At 44.7% G+C, this 22,952-nt stretch overlaps 1 protein-coding gene across 5 annotated transcripts in view; it reads left to right on the top strand.

Moving 5' to 3' along the window:
* SH3RF2 (SH3 domain containing ring finger 2) overlaps positions 1–22,216 on the top strand; it is a 126,114-nt gene extending 103,898 nt beyond the window's left edge. For 3 of the 5 annotated variants that reach the window (XM_001917882.5, XM_005599330.4, XM_023617496.2), the window contains exons 9-11: positions 1,232–1,590; positions 4,109–4,417; positions 18,665–22,216. In XM_001917882.5, the coding sequence (XP_001917917.1) occupies positions 1,232–1,590; positions 4,109–4,384 (635 nt within the window). In that variant the 3' untranslated portion in view covers positions 4,385–4,417; positions 18,665–22,216. The remainder of the gene's footprint in view (positions 1–1,231; positions 1,591–4,108; positions 4,418–18,664) is intronic. The other 2 variants (XM_070233109.1, XM_014730596.3) reach the window with 1 other exon arrangement.
* Positions 22,217–22,952: the final 736 nt, after the last annotated feature.

The raw sequence follows: 22,952 nt of genomic DNA, 5'->3' as shown, positions 1-22,952 counted from the left end.
GGAGAAATGGCCCACAATGCTTCTCAGCGGTGTCTCCCCCAGCTCCCCTCAGAGGGCAATGGACTCCTAATTAATCACCAGGTCACCTACAGGACATATGCCCAAGGGATAGGAATCGCCTGTCTCCAGAGGATTTGAGGGGAAGGAATGGTTCCTCTATCCGGGGGAGGACCATCTCAATTAACAACAACAAAAAAAGACCGAGCTCAGGGAAGGGGCAAAACCAAACTCCTGGGCTTGCATTTTTAGGGCTTGCTATCCTTTACCCCAAAATAACGATAGCTAACAAACATGGGGCGTTTACCATGTTCCAGGCACTAGCCCAACACTCCGCACACGTCATCACGTGTAATGTTGCCACCAGCCCAATAGGGGCTGTTATTCGCTCTGGTTTACAGATGAGAGGACTGAGGCGCAGGGGTGACATGACTGACCTGTCCCAGGCTCCCCGCGAGTGAGTCTGACTCCAGAGCCCGTGTCGTGGGACTCCGCAAAGCTCATCCTCACACAGCCCTAACTCTGGAATCACCTTTCCAAATTTGCTTCTGTCTACGGTCACGTTTGTCTAACACACACACTCCCTCTTAATCGCATTCTCCCTTCCTCCTGTAGCCCCTGACTAAAAACGACCTCACTACCACATGCCTGAAGCTTCTATGAGAACTTTCTTCAGGCAGCTGATCAGAGTCCTCTCCCCCCTCTCTCTCTTTCCCTTTCTCCCTCCTCTTCATCCCTCTCAGTTGGCTCTCTCTTCTGTTTCTCAGTTTCTGCTCTCTGTCTCTTTCTGTCTCTGCCTTTTGTTTCCTCTTTGGTCCACCTGCCTCTATATTTGCTTCTCACTGTGCAGCTATCTTTTTAGGTCTGTCTTCTTCACTTTCCATCTTAAAAGCCTGGAGAGAGACAGTAGGAGTGTGTGTATGTGTGTGTGCACGCACACACATGTGCGTACGTGTGTGTGTGAGAGAGAGAAGGCAAATGGAAGTAATACACCTTCTGACACAGCCCCCCCACCTCAACATTCAGCTAGCCAGTTATTTGCTGCCAACATCAGCAAACAGCACTAAAAAAAGAATAAGGTCACCTTTGAAAGACCCTGAGAGAATGTGAGCACAGTCAAATTGGGAAAGCACATAACTATTCTGGGATATCAGGACACACTGCTCACCCAGCCCCAACCCAACCTGCTGTCAGCCACCCCCATCGCTGATATCTCTGTCATATAATTCCCCAGATGGATCCCTGCAGAGACCCGTCCAGCCAGGGAACCCCACCCTTGTGGTGGGCTCCCTCAGGCGCAGCCCGACCATGGTCGTACGGCCTCAGCAGTTCCAATTCTACCAGCCACAGGGAGTCCCCTCCTCACCCTCGGCAGTGGTGGCAGAAATGGGACCCAAGCCCACTCCCACTGGGGAGCCTGCCCTCACGTGCGTCAGCAGGGGCAGCGACACCAGGATCCACTCGGCAGCCAGTTCCCTCATCATGGAAGGCAAGGAAATGCCCATCAAGAGTGAGCCTCTACCCAAACCACCTGCATCTGCCCCACCGTCGATCCTGGTGAAGCCAGAAAACTCAAGAAATGGCACCGAAAAGGTAGGAGTAAGGCAACGTTAGGGGCCCTGACTCTGCACGGTATCCCAGCTCCTGAGATTTCAGTTTTAGTGGACAAGGAATCAAAATTTCAGCCTCAAAAGAATCCTCATACCACTTACACCCCCAAGATGTGTTTCTGAAGCTCCCCTATGCTTCCGGAGTATTTTATACATACTCTTTCGAGGCCCAGAGGTGGCTTGGAAAAAACATGACTTTGGCATCAGAGAAAACCTTGATTTGAATCCAAGCTCTTCTGCTTGCTGGCTGGTGACTTTAGGCAAAATATTTCACCTTTCTGACTCTTTTTTGCCTACTGTGTAAAATGGCGGTAAGAATAGTAACAGTCTCATAGGATTAGAGTAGAGATTAAATGAGATAAGATGTGTAAAGTGCTTACATAGGGCTTAATACATAATTATTCAGGGTATAGAAGAGGCAACTGAGACGCAGGAGAATTTAAGTGACCTCTCAAGGTCACACTGAGTTATATTGACTCCAACAACTAACTTTTACTGTGACCTTTGTGGCAGAGGTCAGATCCATTAACTTCTAGTCCAGGGCTTTTCCCACTAAAATACAAGCAGTTTTTATAAAAGTATTATGTTCTCAATAATAGCCTCTAGGCAAGAGGGATGTGGAGATGGAGGAGGTGACACTATGAAAATTAGGTGATTGTTATTTTTTAGTTTATTGAACATCACCACCACCGCCACCACTACCACCACCAGCACCACCACCACCATCACCACCACCACCGCCATTACCACCATCACCACTATCACCATCACACCATCACCACCACCACCACCATTACTACCACCGCCACCACCACTGCCACTGCCACCATCATCACCACCACCACCTCTGCTGCCACCACCACCACCAGTGCCACCATCACCACCACCACCACCGTCACCACCACCACCACCACTGCCACCACCGCCACCATCACCACCACCACCACCATCACCACCACCACCACCATCACCACCACCACCACCACCACTCATCATCTATTCCCCTCCAAATGGAAAGATGGTGTGGTTTCTTCCTCTTTGTTAAGCATTAACTGGATGCTATGACTTGGCAGGCACTGTGCTGAATAGTTCACATATCCCATCTCACTTAATCCTGACAACAACTCTCTGAAGTAGGTATTATTATTATTGTCATCCTCATTTTAAAATGAGGAAATGGAGACCTAGAGAGTTAAAGGATATTACCCAAAGGCACACAGCTGACACATGAGTTTCTAGAGTAGAATCCATATCTGATACAAAAACTCATGCTCTAAATACTAAGCTATACATTTGTAGGGAAAGGCATTTGGAAGAAGTTAATTTTGACTGATACAAATGTTGGGAGTTCTTTTTCTGATTTACAGTATTCAAATAATTCAAAGTTTTCCAGGCCCCAGTTGCCCATTACCGCAAGCCATTAGATACAGCCTCCAACTATACACATTTAGTAAGTTCCTAGACCTCCGCCAGATATGGTGAGGATGAAAAGTATGAAGAAACTTGGATTCTCAGTGGGGGACAGTAGGATCAAATTTTATGGAAAAAAAGGAATGTCTAAGCAGTACTGCAAAACACTTTATTAAGCCCTAAAATAGGGGTTGGCCCAAACAAATGTCTATTGGTACCAGGCAGATATATAAGAGGCTAGGAGAGGTGAAAGGAAGAGAGAGAGGAGGGGCTTATGCAAACAGGAAACCGTGCCTCCCATCTAAAGGGAGACCTGCTAATCAGCTCCAGACAGTTCTTGCCAGAATGGGGCACAGGCCCCAGTGTGCCAGATCTTTGGTTTTTTTGAGACATATGAAATTCTGATTTTTTTTTTTTTTTTGCAATCTCCCAACTTTTACATGTTGGCCACTAAATCAAACTTTCAGACATTCTGCAGACTAAATTCAGCCAGCAGGTGTCCAGTTTGCAAACTGCTCTGAGGACTTATAAGGCCATTATGGAACTCTCTAGATGGTGTCAGCAGGGGAGGCCTCAAGGAAGAGGTAAACCTTGAGATAGGCCTTAATGGTAAGCAGAGAGGAGAGAAGCAAGGTGAACGTCTCGTACTTTCTGGAAGGGATCATACCCTCTTGCCTCAGGCCCTTTCCTCAGGTAGGTGTTTGCCTACTCTCTTTCTCCTGGATAATTCCTATTTGTACTTCGGTTCTCAATTTAAATAGCTCTGCCTCCAGGAAGCCTTCCTTGACTAGCGCCCTTCCAGCTTCAGTTAGATGCTCCTCTGTGTTCCCTGAGCCTCTTAGACCTCCTGCATCATAGCGCTGTTATAATTGTCTGTCAGGGCGTTTTTGTTCCCTCTTGGATTCACAGCACCTGACAGAGTGCGTCATGCGTAGTAGACTCTCATAGTAGACATATGTATTTGCTGAATGAACACAGAAATGAGGTATTTCAAATAGGATAGGTATAGAGAAAGAACATGAACCAAGTCCCAGGTGAAAATGGCACGTCTCCCACCTCACAGGGTCCCTTTGCTCTCTCTTCTCTTGCAGCAAGTCAAAACCGTGAGATTTCAGAATCACAGCCCTCCTCCCACCAAACACTATACCTCCCACTCCGCCTCCGGAAAGCCTGAGCAGCCAGCCACCCCTAAGGGGCCCCAGCCTGAAGCAGCCCCCTTGGGCCCAGAGATGACCATCCTATTCGCCCACCGAAGCGGCTGCCATTCTGGACAGCAGACAGACCTCCGGAGGAAGTCAGCTTTTGGCAAGACCATGACCCCGGTGTCCACAGCCTCAGCCACGCAGACCGTGTTTCCCAGCAAATGAATCTACGGGTGGCTTTTCCTAGACCCCAAAGAGGTGAATTGCCTTTAAATACAGTCTGCCTCCAATGAGGGCGTCCTGCCATTCTTTGAGGACTCAAGTATGGGTCCTTGTTCTGTCCATTTTACCTCCAGGAAAGGAAAGGTGGGAACAGGGATTCCTGCCCTGGGTGGGAAGATAAATTGGGTGCCCTTCCAAGCTTAGTGATATGATGCAGCAAGGCCACTACTCAGACCAAGGAGTGGGAGACCATCCTGCCACCCTGTTGCCCAGGGTGGAGCGTGCGGACTCTCATCCCCCATGTTCTGCTTAGAATTTCTATGGTGTCCTACAAGGGGCTTCGGCCAGGAATGTCACAATGGTCAGAATGTTAGCATTGCCTCTTCGACCTCACCACGATGTTTTCAACAAGCATTAGAACAGCTCTGCCACCTTCTGGGCCTATACACTGGCCACTATTAGCCGCCTTATCTTTTTCCCTCCATAGAGTCATAATCCTGACTGCAAAGGGAGAATTTCTGGGAAGGATATGAGATGTATACTTGGAACATTCCAAGAACGCTCTAAAACCAAAGGGAGTCAGCTTCCTGAGTTTGCCCCAACAGGAAGGTCAGAGAGTAAGCTGACTACCCAGTGTCAAAAGATTATCAAAGTCTAATCTGTTCTTGCACATATAATCCTACACGATAGATAAGGAGAAAGCACGTAGCTGTGGACAGTACTATGGACGATTAATTCATCATGACTCCGTAGTCTAACTTCCCTAGGGAAAAACAACATGCTTAGAAACAAGGATGTAAGGGGTTTGAGTTTAGGTATATATTCTATTTGCATTGCAACATTCTTTACTTTCTCTCATTTCTTCTCATTTGGCGCAGACTAGCTGTTTCATGGGATTGCAGGATAAGGGAACCGTGTTGGTGAGAAGATGGCAGTCCAAGCTTGGGGTGGGGCGCTTCCTAGAGGAAAGAAGCTCTAAAAGGGACTGGGCAAAGAAGATGGGAGAGGAAAGGGGGAAAGGAGAAGGAGAAGAGGGAGGATAAAGGAAATATGGAGGAGAAAGCGTAGGGTGATGAGAGTAAGAGAAAGAGCATTGGGAAAAAGTGTCAGAGAAGAAGAGGAGAGAGGGGGAGAGTGGCCTTGACATTCCTGACGAGTGGGGAAAGAAGCATGGAATCTGCAAAACCAGGTGACCCCATTAAGATGGGGCTGAGGTGAGCGGGACCAGCCAGGCAGAGCCTTGTAAACAGAGGTGAGAGAGCATCCAGAGACGCGAGGGGGTGCTGGGAGATGACCCATTAATTCTCATTAAACCTAACTGTTGTGCTCTAACATTTATTGCATGCCCATATAAGCGGGCACTTTAATGCATAAATGCTGTTTGCTACTAAGTCCGAGTCCCATTAAAACAAAAAAGGTAGGTCTAATTGGACCTTTCCCCTGGACAGTTCTTGAAGATCCTGGGATTAAACACATGTATGTTTTACAGACCCACTTATATACTTGGCAAACTGAATTGTCCATGGACTTTTCCAGACCTTAACAAAACAAAAACAAAACCATAATCCTGCCAAGGAATACTGTACACGTGCCAGGACTTTGGGGCACATTCTAGTGTTTCTATGAGATATTGACCCATGTCTAATCCACAAAATCACCATGCCCAGCTCCATGCCTCATTGAGCTAACTATCACAATTCCAATGGAGAAATGGGAAAAGTCACAAGGAGCGAGAGTCAGTGTATGACTTGTCAAAATATGAGTACCTATGCCTCGTCTTTACCTAAAAACACCCTCAATGCGCTTAGCAATAAGGTTAGCAATCTGCTCTAGACCCAGAGTGGTAGATATATGATATGTCCAGCCAGCCAGATATTTAGTCCGTGCCTCAGTAACAATGGCTCCAGTTAAATTTTAACTGTTGTGGCTGACAAGTAGGTTGTTTGGGTGTAATGGATACCCAATACATGCCTATTCTTCCCATGGTCCACTATCTCTGGAGGGTAACTCTCTGAGAACTGTAAACAACTCCAAAGGCTCGCCACCCCCATTCCATCCAGCCTCTTCACCCATACCCAGCATCAAACTCACTCCCTCCCAGACCAAAGTCCATCTCTGTGGAGTCTTTTGAGGATTTGAAAAGGGCAGAAGGTGTTACTTCCAAGTAAAAGTTGAACTCAGTGGCACCTCCAATCATTTATTCCACCAACATGTTCCAGACATTTCCTATGTGCTGGGTACTGCAGTGAGGACGATAAATACATCCTCTCCTATAATTTCCACCACAACCTTATAAGGTAGGTATAATTGTCCCCATTGTAGAGCCAAGGAAACTGAGGCTTGAAGGGTAACCATAGAGAGTGGCAGAGCGAGGATTCAGACTCAAGCTGTCTAACTTCAAAGCCCTGCTTGGGACCATGCCGTTTGAACCAAGAGACCATCCTTGACTTCAGGATGCTGACTTCAGACTGTGGTAAGGCAGGACGGTGTGCTGATTACAAGTGCAGGCTCTGCTGCACACAGGCGGGGTTCAAATCTCCATTTACCACTTGCCATTCATGTGATGTTGCGCAAGTTACTTAACCTCTCTGAGCTTTGCTTTCTGAAATAGGAATGATAATAGTGCCAACCTCACTAGCTATTGTGAGGATTAACTGAGATAATATTATAAAGTGACATTGTGCTGGCACATAGCAAAAGTCTGACAAATGTTGGACCTGAACATTTTTGAGGAAGCAGGCCATTGAAATTCCAGGGGAGAAAGTCTAAAACAAACGCATGCCCGAAGCTGTGGTGCTACGAGGACACCAAGGTAGCCTCATCATGGGGGTCAGAGCACAGTCTAAGCTGAGTCCTGAAGGATGAGTAAGAGTCAGATGGGCAGAGGGGTGGGAGAAAGGATGTCCCAAGCAGGGGAAGAGGCATTTGGCAATTGGGTTTAAATGTAGCAATTAAGTCAAGTTCTCTTGTACTTAGAGAAATCCACTCCTTTGTGAAACATTCCAAGGATCCCAGGTAGAACCTTAGCACCTCACATCTGAAGCCAAATATTGCATCCCGTAAGAGCTCCATCCCCCCACTAAGACTCAGAGTCCCTAGCGAGGGTGCCCCATGATCAGACCCCGGCACCTCAGTGCTAGGAAAGCTGCTGAGGGCAGGCTCTGATTGAGGAGGCAGGGGGACATCTGAGGGGTGAAGGAGGGGCACAACCAGCTGAGGACAGACTCTGAGAGCCATACTTGAGGAAATGGTGTCCTTAAGCAGCATCAAGATCCTCTCTTAGGGCTTCTCTCCTTCCATTCTCGTGTGGGACCAGCTCCACCTGCCCTGCCCTTCCCCATCCCATAGACAGGAATTTGGGAGCAGGAAGAGTTTAAAGCAATGCTCCACCTGTGACTTGGTGAGATGCAGGACTGACTCAATACAGGCTCACTGACTTCCATCTTCTCTTGAAAATTTAGAAGGTCTGTCCACACCAGGCCTGCATTCCTGAGCGGCAACAATCTGGTGGGGCTGTGTCAGGGTCAAGGCAGCTTTAGTCACATAAACAGACATGCACTCTTCAATTTACCACGGTTCTACTAGCCTGCTTCCCTCACTCACATGACCTGCCCCTGAACTGGGCATGTTCCCCTAGGGACTGCGTGCTGGACTTCATCTCCTAGAGCCATCGTGAACGCTTGAAAGTTAGAGCTGGATCCTCAAAGATCAGCTGATCCAGGACACTCAGGTCTCACGAGCATAGTGGGCTAAGCCTACAGAATGTCATTCAGGAGCTTTGAGGTGGGGACTGGGCATCTGTGTTTTCAGCAAGCTCCCCAAGTGATTCTGGTGCACATAAAGTATGCGAATCAGGGGCCACCCTGTTGGCACAGTGGTTAAGTGTGCACGTTTCACTTCAGCGGCCCAGGGTTTGCCAGTTTGGATCCCGGGTGCAGACAGGGCACCACTTGGCAAGCCATGTTGTGGCAGGCGTCCCACATAGAAAGTAGAGGAAGATGGGCACGGATGTTAGCTCAGGGCCAGTCTTCCTCAGCAAAAAAGAAAAGAGGAGGATTGGCAAATGTTAGCTCAGGGCTAATCTTCCTCAAAAAAAAAAAGTATGTGAATCAAATCCACCTTTCTCATACTGTAGAGCAGAGTCCACATTTGGCAGGAGCAGGGCCACACTGGTTGTTAATACATTGAAATAGGCCTGTACTGATAGGTGAATAGTGGATGCTCTGAGCTCCTCACAGCCTCTCCCGACTCCTGCACCCTGACCCTTCCCTCAGGTCCTCCCCATCACTCTGCTATCCCACACTAAGGGGCTAAGGCCAGGTGCAGCTGAGACCTCCAGCAATAAGGCCCGTCTCCATTCTGATTGCCTAGCGCCTACGCCGTACTGGTTGTTAAAAATCTTGACTGTTACCCTGCTGTACAAAATAAGGCCCAGAGAGGTCACTCAGAGGTTGAGGGCACTGTTATCAAGTCCAGCACACTTCCCAGTCCCCATCCTGGCCACTCTCCAGTCCTTGACAATCACCTTCAGGCCGTTGGCTTAGGAAAGGAACTGACTTGGAGGGTGGGTAGTTCCATGCTCACTAGTCTGCCTCTTTCAGCTAACGCTTTCCCAGGCATCAGCAAAGCCCTTTAGCTTCCCAGATCCTCTGGCATCAGTTTGGCTGGTACAGAAGTCATTCGTTTCAAGAAGATGAGCAAGCGTCTATCCTCATCCTCTCCCCTGCCTCTGTTCACACAGGCCAGCCCACAGCCCCTAGACTCCCTTCCTGGGAAGTGAACAGCTGTGTCAGGCAGAATAGCAAAGTCCAAGTTTCTCCAGCTGCAAGCAAGAGCTCAGCAAGCTGGGCTCTACCAGGGCCAGCCGCTGCTGCCACTGATGCTTCTCTTGTATATGTCTTGAGGGTAAAGACCCCAGTTCTACCTTTGCTAGGAGAAGGGAGTGTTAACATTTCCAGCAACCTCTCAGGTGACCATGAAAGAGAGTCACTTAGGGAATGTGTTTGGCAGGCAAGACCAAACCAGGGGAGTTAACTCTAAAAATCCTTGCAGCAGGTTGGTGTCATTAAGAATAAATCTTAAAAGGACATTTTGCTTGAAATAGAGCAATGTCAAATGATCAAGCCATCTGTTTTCCCGGCCATCGTATAGTGTCCTAGACCAGAGCAGAAACAAAATGTTCCCAGGAAGCCCTTCTGCCTACTGGCCTATACTTTGACAAATAGAACACAGCAGAGGCAAGCTCAAAGATGGCAGGAGCAGGGAGCATGGAGGAGCAGTGCAGACTGACCTGTCCACCCATCCATTCGTTTCACCACAGTTGTTTATCACCCACTCTGGACCAGGTTCTGTGCGAGGCAATGGGGATACAGAGGTTATCAGGATAGATAAAATACGTGGCCCTCCCAGAGTGCTGTTTCTTATTAGTTTTTTTCTGGATGGGGCTCCCTTCTGCTTTTCTCCCCTTTTTTAAATTAAATGTTATATGTATAATTATACAGGATCATAAAATAAATAACCATAAACTTACCACCTACATTTTTTTTTTTAGGTTTACTTTTTGGTGAGGATGATTGGCCCTGAGCTAACATATGTTGCCAATCTTCCACTTTTGTTTTTCTTCTTCAAAACTTCAGTCCATAGTTGTATATCCTAGTTGCAAGTCATTCTAGGTCTGCTATGTGGGATGCCACCACAGCATGGCTTGATGAGCGGTGCTAGGTCCCCACTCAGGATCCAAACTGGCGAACCCTAGGCTGCCAAAGCAGAACGCGTGAACTTAACCACTCAGCCACAGGGCCTGCCCCCAACCTAGATTTTTTAAAAATGATAATTACCAATACCATTGAGGCCTGCTGTGTGCTTCTCCCAATCTCGTTCCTTTCTTCTCCTCCTCCCCACCTCCCTCACAACCGCTCCCGGAATTCCATGCTTATCCTTCCCTTGTAAATTTCCCACACGTGTGCCATACGGAATTTTCAGGGCAGCTTATAGAGGTGCTCACTAACACCAGTCAAAGCAAATATTGCAACCTGAAGCCATAGACACCCTGTCTGAATATTTGAGCTCCCAATTGGCTTCTGTCACTGGGAGATGAAGGCTTTGATTCACTGCTAGGAATTGAGATTTTTGATGCACCATCATGTCTGGTTTTGAGAAGTTCTAGTTTAGAGGTATTTTTATAAGAATTCTTCCAAATACAGCTGTTTTGGGAGAACTTGTTCCTCCTGAACATGGAAAATGTGGGTTGTAGCCGTGCCCAAATTATGTGAGGATAGAGCTGTCTAGGCAACTCCTCTCTGGGCCTTTCCTGACACCTCTGGGCAGCCGACTGCTGAAAGCAGAAGCAGCTCCTCAGCATCTGAAACTCAAACAGATCTTGCTACTGCTGACAAATTCTCATAATAACCTTGTGAAGTATGCAGGGAAAAGCGGGTTTTGTCCCCAGACTACACATCAAAAAACTGAGACTCAGAATGTTTCAAAGCCTTGCTTAAGCTCACATACTTAGTTTAAGATGGAAGAGAGACTAAAAAAAAATTCTCTCTGACTCCAGCAATGATTTCCACCATTTACCAAGCAGCTACTATGTGCCGAGCACTTCATGTGCATTATGCCATCCAATCCTACCAACCCTGTGAGGGAGGTACTTCTATTATCCCATTTTAGAGATTAGAATTAAGGTTCAGAGGTCAAATGACCTGTCCAAGGCAATAAGGACTAGAACCCAGGACTCTAAGCCCAAACTTTAATCTTAAATCACAACGTCCCTCTTCCACACTGGCAACTATAAACACACGTATAACAGGGACGAGGTTGGAGAAGATGGACAAATGGGTGTGTGCTGCTGAGATCACGGGGACAAGGATGAAGATGGGGACCCAGGGTGATGGTTTAACTCAGAGGGTCAAGCCCTCTCAGAGAAAAACTACAAGATAGGGTCTTGTCATCCAAGAAGTAGGGGTGAGAAGGAAGGCAACTGAGAGTGTTCTGTACAGAGAAATCCAAAAAACAAACCTCCCCCTGCTGCAAGGGCGGCCAGTCACAGCCAAGCAACTTGAAAAAGAACCAAAGCTTGTAATGAGGTTCTGGATCATTGACGTCAAAACACGAGGATCATTTTGCATTCCCTCGATCTCTCTCTCTTCATGAGTTTATTTCTGGTTTTGCCTGTCCTCACTCTAAATGATACAGAGCAGAATCCCAGAAGAAGGGGGATGTTATTTCCAAAATGACCCCCACTTTCATCTTCTCTGTGAGAACAAGAGGGTTCAGAAAACTGACATCTTCCAGTGTTCCACGCTGGTATTTATCCAAGGTTCAAAGGCAATTATTTTTGGGGGTAAATTCACACCCACAGATGCAAGCTCATTATGCAAATAGGGTCACTGCTGATGGACAAGAGCTGCAGCCTGATAAGGACTAAAAGGATGCCAGCCAAGACCCAGGGAGAAAGGCAAAGACATTAGCAAAGGCCACTTTGTATATCCTCGGCTAATGCTATTAGAATCAGTGCTAGCATGACCAACCCACTTGATGAAGGCCATTTACGATGTCAGAGTTTGACTGCTGTAGGTCACCTATGTCCTGGAAGCCAGAGCCATCCTAATGTCCTTCCCATGAAAACAATAACTCCCCGGACCATCCAAGAGGATTGTGAGAGCTATTTACGTTCAGGAGACCCTCACAAATAAGCAATAAGCAAGCCTCAATCAAAACATAAGGAGGCAGCTAAAACAGACCGGGAGGACCAAAGAGAATTTCAAATAAGTATCACCTTCAAAGGGTTGTATTCAGATTCCTACCCCTTCCTCACCAGTTCCTTGGGGCGATGTTTTACATCTCTGTCAAGGAGAGAGCAGGAGAACTGCATTGCATGAAGAGGGCATGTCAGTCACAGCTCAAGAGAGATAGCACCAGCTTCCATGACAAGCAACAGAGCATTCAGACCGTCAGAAAGGGTGACACTGTTTGGAAGGAAAGGTTAATTTTAGATATCAGAACCACATTTCCAGCACATTCTATTTATAAGCTGAATTCTTTTTTTAAGCTTAAGTTGTTTTTAGACGTTGGCCAATTTGAGAGCTTAGGCCTTCTGCATTATGGAGACCTCCAACAAAGGTCTAGATTTTAAAGCATCAGTCAACAAGGATTTGGTAGTAGCTATACCAGCTATATTCCCAATCCTCTAGAACTTCACAAGATATGGAGAAGCAATATAATGTAATAGCTAGGGTGATGGGTTTTAGAACAAAGCCATCTGGGTTTTTGTCTCAGCTTTGTCACTTACTTGTTACAGTTCCTTTGACAAATGACTAAAGAAACTTGGAAACGTTTCGACACCTCCCTAAACCTGTTTTCTCATCTGTAAAATGGGGATCAGAAGCTCCACTTCATAGGGTTCTTGGCAGGATTAAACGAGATGATGCATGGACAGTTCTGATGGCGGTATTGAGTATACCAAAGTGTTCAATAAGTGGTTATGGAGGCACAATTCAATAACAGAGTGTACAGTAAATAACGAGGCTCTATCAGGCAGACAGTGAGAGAGGGGGTTACAAGGGAGTGTTTTAGTTGTCAGGAGAGCTTCACTGAGGAGAAACAGGTTCCAAAAGATGATACGTGGAGAAATGGTATGTGGAGAAGAAAGCCCCTGGGCTCTGGATCACGTGGCCCCAGGTTCAAATCCTGCCCACACCGCTTCTTGGCTGTCTGACCTTGGACAGGTTAACTAACCTCTCTGAGACTTTCTTTACTCAGCTGATGAGTGGAAACAATAATCAGCATTTCACAGGGTTATTGGGAAGATTCAGTGAGACAGGTAGGCCAGATGCTGGTGTGCAGATGGGACCCTAGAAGTGGGAGCTGTTAGAGGAATTTGCAGGCAGGAGAAAGACTTGACAGCAAGTGAGCAGGAGAAATGCTAAATCTAAGAACAGAATCTCACTAGCTGCCATTCATTAGATGTGTGCTAAATGCCAGGTACTGGCTGACTTCTTAGCAGGTTGATGACAGGTCTTTAAGAGCACAGTGAGATCTAGATTCAAATTTAGGCACTGTGTTTCCTCCCAGTGTTGCCATGAGCAAGTCACTTAATCTCCCCAACCTTTTGTTCCCTTGCTTGTAAAATGCAGGGACTGACTGTGCTTTCCTCGAGGGGTTTGGTGGGGTTTAAATGAGATCATGGACACAAAGTCATTAGCCCAGTGCCCAGCATATAGAAAATCCTCCATAATGTTAGCTATCATTATTATTGACATTCATTTTCTCACTTAATCCTCACGGCAATCCCATGAGTTGTTATTGTCTCCTATTCATAGGTCAAACAACTGAGGCTCAGAGGATAAGTCATCTGTCTAAGGTCACAGTAAGGAAGCAGTGGGGCTGGCTCTGTAAGACTAGAAATCTAAGCTGCTTGGCTCTCAAGGTCTTTCAGACAAACTGGTAAATGGCGCCAGGATTGAGGCAACATGACGATTATTTTTAAATGCATCCTTTGTCTAAACCCTTGTTGGTCTTTTCCCTTCTGGTCATTTCCACCACTGCACCTCCTCGTCTGTTGAAGGTTTAAGGTTTAGGGTTGTCTGTGACCCTGAATGCAGCCCGTGAGCGCACTGGTGCTGCCCCTCTGTGGACTTGCAGCTTCCCAAGGTTGACAGGTTTTATGAAATGTCCTTTCTGATTTGCAAATAGGTCTGACACGGCCATGCTTCCAGCTGGCTGGTGATTTCGATAACAACCCCTCCTCTTTGGTGCCAATTAACAGAAATTAAATGTCCCTGGCATAGTTTGTAATTCAGAAAATGCATGTGCTGATTAGTTAAACCCCTGCTGGACACCCCATGATGACCAAGGGGCCCCAGGCCAACAACCCTGCTCTCACTCCATCTCCATTTAAAGTCACAGAATGTTTTCTTCCTGAGTAAAAATCAATGTCCCCTCATTCATTTATTCATACATTTTCATTCAACAAATATTGACTGAGCTTCTACTGTGTGCCAGGTTTTATTCCGTACAGTTGGGATACAGCAATGAACAATGCAAGTAAGGTCCCTGAACTCGTGAAGGGGAGTAAATGGTAAACAAACGTGCAGGATCTTTCTATATGACAGATATTATAAGGAAACAAAGTGATGAGACAGACAACAGCTGAGGGGTAGAAACTACATTAGGTACAGCAGCCAGGAAAGGTTTCTCCAAGGTGGTGACATTTGAACTGAGGTTTGAAGACTAAGAAGGAACCAGACACACAGCATGGCAAAGTGAACGGGAACAAACTCAATATGTCAAGGAAATTCATTCATCAGACATTTTTGATCGTATAATAAATATGTGTTGAATGAATAACTGAAAAATAGATGAATCCTCTTTTTTCTTGCCAAGAAGGACTTTCATAGGAAGGATGAACTTGTGGGAGATGCCACAAGCACAGAGGCAAGTTACTTCCCTTTTCTCCAGCCTGGTTTCCCATCTCTAAAACAAGGCGCTTGGCTTAGCATTAGCATTCCAGGGCTGTGGGATCTGCAAAACTCACCTTCCAAATGGATCGGCCGTCATAGCTCGTTAAAGCAAAGACTATGCAGCAAGCAAAAAGCAATCTGTCATATTTTTTAAGCAGTCAAAATCATTGTTTGGAATTGTGTAGACAAGGCATGAAATGTCATCTGCTTTGTTATCATTAGGATATATTTATTGAATTTCCACGCCCACTTACTCATTCCAAAAATACTTATTATTAGTTGTGAGTGTCTCTCTCCCACACGGTCCTTCTTCTCCTCCTTCTGCCCCACCCCCATCTTCCCCTCACCTCTCTCTGGCACACCAGTTAAGAGCCCAGACTATAGCATTGGAACACCTGAGTTGTATCTCAAGTGTGACTCACTGTATGACTCTGGGCAAGTCATTTCACCTCTCTGAGTCTCAATTTTCTCATCTATATAATGGGAAGAATAATAGAGGCCATCTCACAACAATCATATAAAGTAAATACTGAGCTATTATTATCCTCATTTTGTAGATTAGGATGTAACATTTTAAGACCTCAACTTAAGAAACTGAGACTTAGGTTTTTAAGGCAAAAGTAATGAGCGTGACAATGAACCAATTTAATGATCTGTATCCCCCTTTCCATTCTTTGAGATAACCAAGAAACAGGATCACAATAAATAGCCTTCAAGAAGTCTCTTGATTCATAATAATACTTTTGAGCCAACAATTACAGAACACCGGCTGTGTGCCAGACACTGTTCAATGCTCTTTACTTATATGGACCAATTTAAAAATCTCATCACAACCACACAAAGTAAACACTATTACTATCACCATTTTACAGACGAAGAAACTAAGGCCTAGAGAGATTAAATAATTTCCATGGGGTCACACAGCTAGGAATTGGTGGTGTTTGGGGAGAAACCCAGGCAATCTGATTCCAGTCTGTGCTGCTAACCACCTGCCACCTCGTTTAAGATGAGAGGCAAAAGCTTTCCTGCAGACCTCAGGGTTTTCTACTTCCAATAGATTTGTCTTCTGAGCACTCAGTAAACAAGGAGTTATTACCTGCCTGATCCTGAAACCCCTGGCCTGTAGACACAGCACTAATAAGGGCTGCTACCCAGCCCTGCACAGGGCCAGCCACAGGTAAATGTGCACGTCCTACCATTGATGGGATTCTCGGTTGCCTATTAAAATGTCAGTGGATCGGAGAGTTGAAGTTCTTTCTCCATCGTTTAGCAGAACCTGGAAGGTCAGATTAACGCAGCAGCCAGCCTTCCCCTGGCAGTTACTTCCCTATTATTTCCCTGTCCCTGCACTCACTCTCAGAAATGCTACATCACAATAAATGTAGTTAAAGAGTAAATAAAACACTGCTGCCTTGGGGTCCAGGTGCAGTAATCTCAAATAACCTCACCTTCAATCTCCCAGCTGCTGACACCAGGCCTGACCTGCAGATCACAGTGGCCATTTTGGGGCCCAGTGTGATATTAACAGGTCGACATTGATATTAACATCTCCAAAGGCACATGCCCCGCGTAGGCACAGGGAAGAGAAGCAGGCTATGTCTAACACAGGTGCCTTCCCTTCTAAGGGCTAAAAGTCATAAGGATGAAGCTCCTGCCCACATTTGGTGGCTTGTAGTGAAGACAGCACAATTCCAAATCCTGTGTAACTTATTGACATGGGGGATGTGGAATGCATCCTAGTGATCATAGACTTTGTATTCATGCCTGCTTCTCCTGCTGAATGTAAAGCAGCCACCTGGAGCCTCTGACAGCACTTCCTTGCTCTTGTGCCAAGTGGAGCACGTCAGCAAATGAGTAAATGCTGCATCGCATTTGCAGGCTCCAAGAGCTTTGAGAAGCTCAGTTTTGAGCCCAAATGTGGCTGCCTGTTTGAAAGCTCAGGCTTCTTCTCTTCACTCAGTCTCTGTAACCATGGTTCACAGTTCTGCTTTTGGAGAGTGCAGGTTTGGGTAAGACTCCCAAAATCAGTGTTTCTCATAAACTTTGCTTGCAAGATCTGTCCCACGCCATCCCACAAAGAATGAGGCTGTGGTCATCATTAAAGTTTCCCCAAGGAGAAAACTGGTCTGTTAAATCAGCATGAGTGCTCGAATAGAAATCAGGCTCCAGAGGAAAGAAATTGGGCAGGAGATGAAAAACTCCCCCTTAGACTCATTTCCTCTTTTACTGGATTTTCATGAGCACTCGCTTGTGGACAAACCCTGAGGCTGCATGTTTTAGAAGGTAGGTCTTTCTAAATGTTATTGGACCATTTCCCATCATCTTTTCACTTTCTCCTGTCCCCCTTCAGCATGGTCAGTGGGGACTTTATTTTTACTCAGAAGGGCCAAGAGCCAAGTACTGGCTGCAAAGTCATAGAGAGCAGCGACTCCTGGGATGCCCATTCAAACGGCCTGCCCTCACCTGGATGAGGGGCAGCCCGAGGTGTTGGCTGCACGTCCTTCTGAACATTCTCAGCCTTAGGAAGAGACCAGGGGCCAAGAGCTGGGCAGGGAGAGGAGGACATTGGTTACACATGTGGGGATGATAAGGATGCAGGTTGACACGTTGAATTTAGTAATCAAAATAAACCATAGAGGCCTTGGAGAAATTCTGGGGGCTCATGGATTTTAACTTTTTACTTTTGAAATAATTTTAGACTTAGAGAAATGTTGCTAAAACAGTACGAAGAATTCCTATACACTTCTCAGAGCTAGGTTCTCTCAATATTAACATTTTATTATGTTTGTTTTGATTCTCACTCTTTTATATATATATAAATATTAATTAAATAGTAAATAAAATTTTAATATAAATTATAGATATAATTTTTCTTAACCATTTGAGAATAAGTTGAAGATCAAATGCCCATTTATCTCTAAACATTTCAGTATGTACTTCCTAAAAATAAGGATGCGCTCTTACAGAAGCATAATACACTTACCAAAATCAGGAAGTTAACATCGATATAGTACTATTAACTAATCTGCAGATTTTATTCAATTGCCTTACTATTTTTTCAATTGTCTTACTCTTTTCCTTTATAGAAAAAAAATTTTTAGCTTTATCTAGGACCACATATTGCATTTAATTGTCATATCTCTTTAGTTTGTTTTAATCTGGAACAGTTCCTCAAGATCCATTGCCTTCTATGACCTTGGTATTTTGAAGGATATAGGCCATTTAGTTTATGGAATGTCTCTCGATTGGGGTTTGTCTGATATTTCTTCATCATAAGATTCAGATTATTCATTTTTGGCAGTAACGGATAATAATCTTTAGCATCAAATAGGAATCCCTGGCTCCATACTAGATAAATAAATAAATAAATAAATAGGGGAGAAGGAAGAGCTCTTCCTTACAGTAGTGTGCCAACTACTAAATGTAAAAGGAAAGAAGAATTTTTAGAAGTCACCATTTGGCAACCACTACAGTAACAACTGGTTCAGGCAAGAATCATCAATGGATATTAAAACTAGTGGGTGAAAGCTTGAAGAGCTCAGAGTAGCTCCTCACAAGATACTTATTAACACAAGGGGAAAATAGCAGCTTTATAGTGGAGAAACCTGGTAGACAGCCATCTTAACCAAAAGACCAAGTTTGCATCACCAGTAATGGGGAAATAGAGTCTATGTGCCTCTTGCTAAGATGAACTGAGGACGCGACGTCTCTTCTGTGAAAAGATAAATTCCTGTCCAAAAGGCTTAAGAACTTTAAAGAACTATAGTTCTTCGCAGGCTGCATTCACATACAATAGATTCTGAAATCTTTTTCACCTTCACAGACCCTGCCTTGGTAATCTTCCGAGGAGGAGCCAGCAACAACTGGGACACTGAAGAGAACAAATGATCTGTTTGAATGGAAACTGCTCAATGGAGAGCTGTGGACCATAAGATATTCCTCGGACATCAGGGATGATACAGGAATACCAGTAGGCTGGCTTCCAAGACAGAGAGTAATAGGAGAAAGAGCAAGTCTGTCTTTACCCATAGAGTCAATGGGTGGTAGGTCAGGATGGAGAAAAGCAAATGAGTCATGTGCTGTTACAGGTTACACAAGACTCCCGTCCATCCTCTAATTCCATTCTGTTGTCAAAGCCAAACTTTATCTTGCCAATTTCTCTCACTTTGGCACCTAACTAACAAATGAAAAACTTGGACATCAAACACCTTCCAGCTCTGTGACTGGCCTGTCTGTCCAGCTCAGATTTAGAGCCATGCAGGGGATGGCATAATATTCTTCTCCTGGGTGTTCTTCACAATGTCCCTAGCCTTCACCCACTCCCTGACTCCCAACCAGGCATCTTGCATCCCTCCGCCACATCCTCATCCTTTTCCATTCCAGTTCCATCCTGTTTCTCCCCCCAACACCTTCTGATCCAGCGGGTTTCTCTTAGAACATACTGATCAAGGAAATAAGGACCTGGCACATAAAGAATCTCAGACAAGAAGAATCCGTGGCGTTATAAGAGAGACACCACAGACGGCAATGCTTACAGAGAGGCTATTTCAAGTCCAAAAATATAAAAATTAGTTACAATATGCATTCCTTTTTGTTCAGAAATAAGTCCTCTTAAAGGACAAGTCATTAGAAGATAGTCTACCCCTGGTTTGAAAAAACTAATTTAAAAGGCAAATTTTACATTATCTGTGCTAAACAGAGAGAGACACATTGCACAGATAAATGAAATTCAGAAATACCCTGAGACTCTTTGAGCCATACATTTTCATCTTCTAGCTTATCTTAAGACATCAATAAGAATTTCATTTTTAAAAGCACATGCTGCACTGATTATCAAAGACAATGAAAGAATGCATCGTTATTTGGATACGTTAGTTGTTTTAAAGTTCAGGATTATAATTTTGCACTGAAGCATCCTCAGTCTCTCATCCAGTCCTGCTTATAAGCAGGAGCAAGCATCAGCTAAACTATGAGCAGAGCAAGGATTGTATTTTGTGGTTACACAAATGTTTTCTTCTATGTGAAACTGTCACATGAAGATTCAAACTAGCACTCATCTCTCAATGGGATGAATAACTTGGACTTGTTAATCACAGTCTTCTCTTAGTTAACCCAAGGGGAAGGTGATAATAAGCAACAAGAAGCCCCGAAGTATTGGCTTTATCTGCCAAGTGGTGAGTGGGAAGGCAAGAGGTATGATGAGACCACCAAAAGGATAATTCAGTGATGACATCTCCTTCTCACACATGGTCAATGATGGTGCTGCCAATTGTCGGTCACCCGTTGTCTCTGAACTGCTGTGACTAAATGTTGGTTCCATTTCTTCTAGGATAAATTCAGGTTTGCTTGGCTCCTCTTTAGCCTCAGCAGCAATGAATATAGAGATGCTGCCTTCAGAGTCTGGAATCTACTTGTTACTACCATGAGGCCTTACAGCCTACCTATAAATAGGTTTCCATGACTTTATTTTCCAGGGCAAAGTCATAGAATGTCAGAGTTAGAAGGAATTTTACTTCTATCAATGATGTATGAAAAGGTTAAGTATGGGCAAACTGCCCACACAAAAGCAAGTTGTATAAACTGGGGGGAACAACATAACTTTTAATCCCCAGAAACCATTAGATCACATTGGCTAATTACAGCCTTGTCTTCAAGGCCCTCTCGCTCGATTTTCTTCTTCTATTGGCTTCCCCCTCCTCACATTTAGAGCAACAGGAAACCACCACTCCTAATTTTTCCACTTGCTGTTTTTTAAGTCTCTGGGAACTTTCCATGGCTTATAGTGGAGGATTTCATAGAGATTTAGCTTTTCCTTTGAACCTGCTTAGCCAATCAACCAAATATTTTCTTAAAACACAAAATGAAGAATCCAATTTGTTCCCAGCCAGCCAAGAAGCTTAGAAAAAGCTCCCCATCTCCTAAGTTTTCATTTCTGGACTGTCAGTTCCAACATATAGATTCCAAATATCATGGGTCAAAAGTGGTAGAGGTGGTGGGGAGGCACATAAGGATGAATTAGAATGATTAGAACGAGGTCAGCCCAGAAATCTACCCTAGAATAGTTTGCTGACCATGAAGTCTGAGTTTCGTCTCCTGGAACTGTCGCTCTTCTTACTACATGTGGGGTCAGGAGGAGGGGGTATTGTTTAGGGAAAAAAAGATGGAAGAGAAAATGGAAGGGGAGAAAAATTCACTCCTCCATGGAAATATAAGCAGAAAACCTACAGACTCTTGTGTCTTTGCTTGTTTTTTTTTCAGTACAGTGTTTTTAATAGACCAAAAGAGAATCTGTATGAGGTAATATGTATGTGAATAATGTTTATAAAAAGGGTATAATATGTTAGTCATTATGGACTATTGTATAAATAAACCTTAGATATATAAAATATATAAATGTTTAAAAATTATTTTACAGGGCAGTGGACACTTAACGACTTTCAAACTTTTTACTTCTTTGTTCCAAAAAATAGAGAGTTCCAGGGCTGGCAGCTTATTTCCTTAGTCTATTCCACTGTAAAGCCAGGGGATTTTGGGGGGTTGTGTTTGTTTTCTGGTTTTATAATTTATGATCTGTGTGGATTACTTTGAAATGCCTGTTACATGTGTGTTGGTGCTGTTTACCCACATGGAGTCATCAGAAATCTGTTCCATGCTTCGCGTGGAATTTTCTAATTCTAAACCAAAAGGAATTTTCTAGTGAGAAGAAAAATACACAGAATATGCCTTCACTGTTGGGTAACTCTCACATTTGTACCACTGACAGCTTTCTGTAAGTCTGAGGAAATGGGGAGTTTAATATCAGAGTTGTTGTGTCTCACTTAAATATTTGATGTTATATAACTTTTCTCCTGGGAAGAAAGCACATATTTTTGTTAACTCCTTTTTTCTTGGACTTGACATATTCTAGAGGAAACTAGAAGTCCTGGCCCTCAGCCACCTTGCTTCAGGACCACTCTCTACCATCACTTTTCAAAGAACCATCCACATATTAATTCCCCATTTTATGTTCTGTGCTTCAGTGGTGGAATCAATGTTTTTAGAGCCGAGAGTTTTCCTTTTCTGGGGCTTGAGGCTCTAATGAAGTGTTAAGTTTGCCCTTTTCCGTCCAGGCTGATGAGAAGACGCAAAGGGAAAAAAGGGATTCCTCGCTGGAGCGGTCCCCTCGCACCTCTTCCAGGAGCCGGGAGGAGAACTGTGCCAGTAACCCGGGCGTGAAACACCATCTGCTCTCCATGCTGGGAGGGTCAATCATATGGAAGTGGAGAGATTACCCAAGTCTCCTGTGCCAAAAACGCATACTGTTCCCAGCTGTAAGCTTGTGAAGCCCGATGTGCGTCTTAGCATGAAACAATAAAGCAGGTTTATTTTCACTTAACAGAGCTGTCTCTCAAGTCTGGTTTTTTCAGGAGCTGGCTTGGAGAGGGGGTACTTTATCATAGACTAAATGTCAACACTGAGCACTTAATTTTTCCCAAAGGACTTTGGTTCCTGGCAGCGGCTCTGGACATCCAGAGGGAGAGCCGTGAGGAGAGGAATCACTTTGCCGGAGGGGACTTGCTTAGTTGCTTAATTTTGGTGGAGATGGCTGGGAGCAGGAGTGAGTGACACTTCCTCTCAAAGCTCACCAAGATGAGTTCACCTCCTAGAGCAAACTCTGGTTTGTACAACCACGAGGGCCCAAGAAGGCCTCTTGGCCAGAAGCCTTCTCTGCTGCCTAGTGCAGAGATTAGGAGCACAGCTTCAAAAGGCCAACTGCCTGTCACTTACCAGCTGTGTGGCCTTGGGCAAGTTACGTAACCTCTCTGTGGTTCAGCTTCCCTTTCTGGAAAATGCCGATATGATGACACCTTCCTGAGGGATCTTAAGGATTAAATGTTTTAAAACATGTAGAATGCTTTGAACAGTGCCTGGCACACACAGGTACTCAATAAAATTAGTGTTTTACCACCTTCTCAATGTTCACCATATCCACCAACCATCTATACCATTATTTAATATTCCTATTTTAATTAACTCAATTTTAATCTAAAATTTAATTGAAGGAAAACTTTATATCCCAACTGTAAATGGAAAATTCTATAATTTGCTGTGAATATAAGGAACAGTAAAAG

Source organism: Equus caballus, chromosome 14, assembly GCF_041296265.1.
Source record: "Equus caballus isolate H_3958 breed thoroughbred chromosome 14, TB-T2T, whole genome shotgun sequence".
NCBI lineage: Eukaryota > Metazoa > Chordata > Mammalia > Perissodactyla > Equidae > Equus > Equus caballus.
This window is presented reverse-complemented; position numbering and strand designations above follow the sequence as displayed.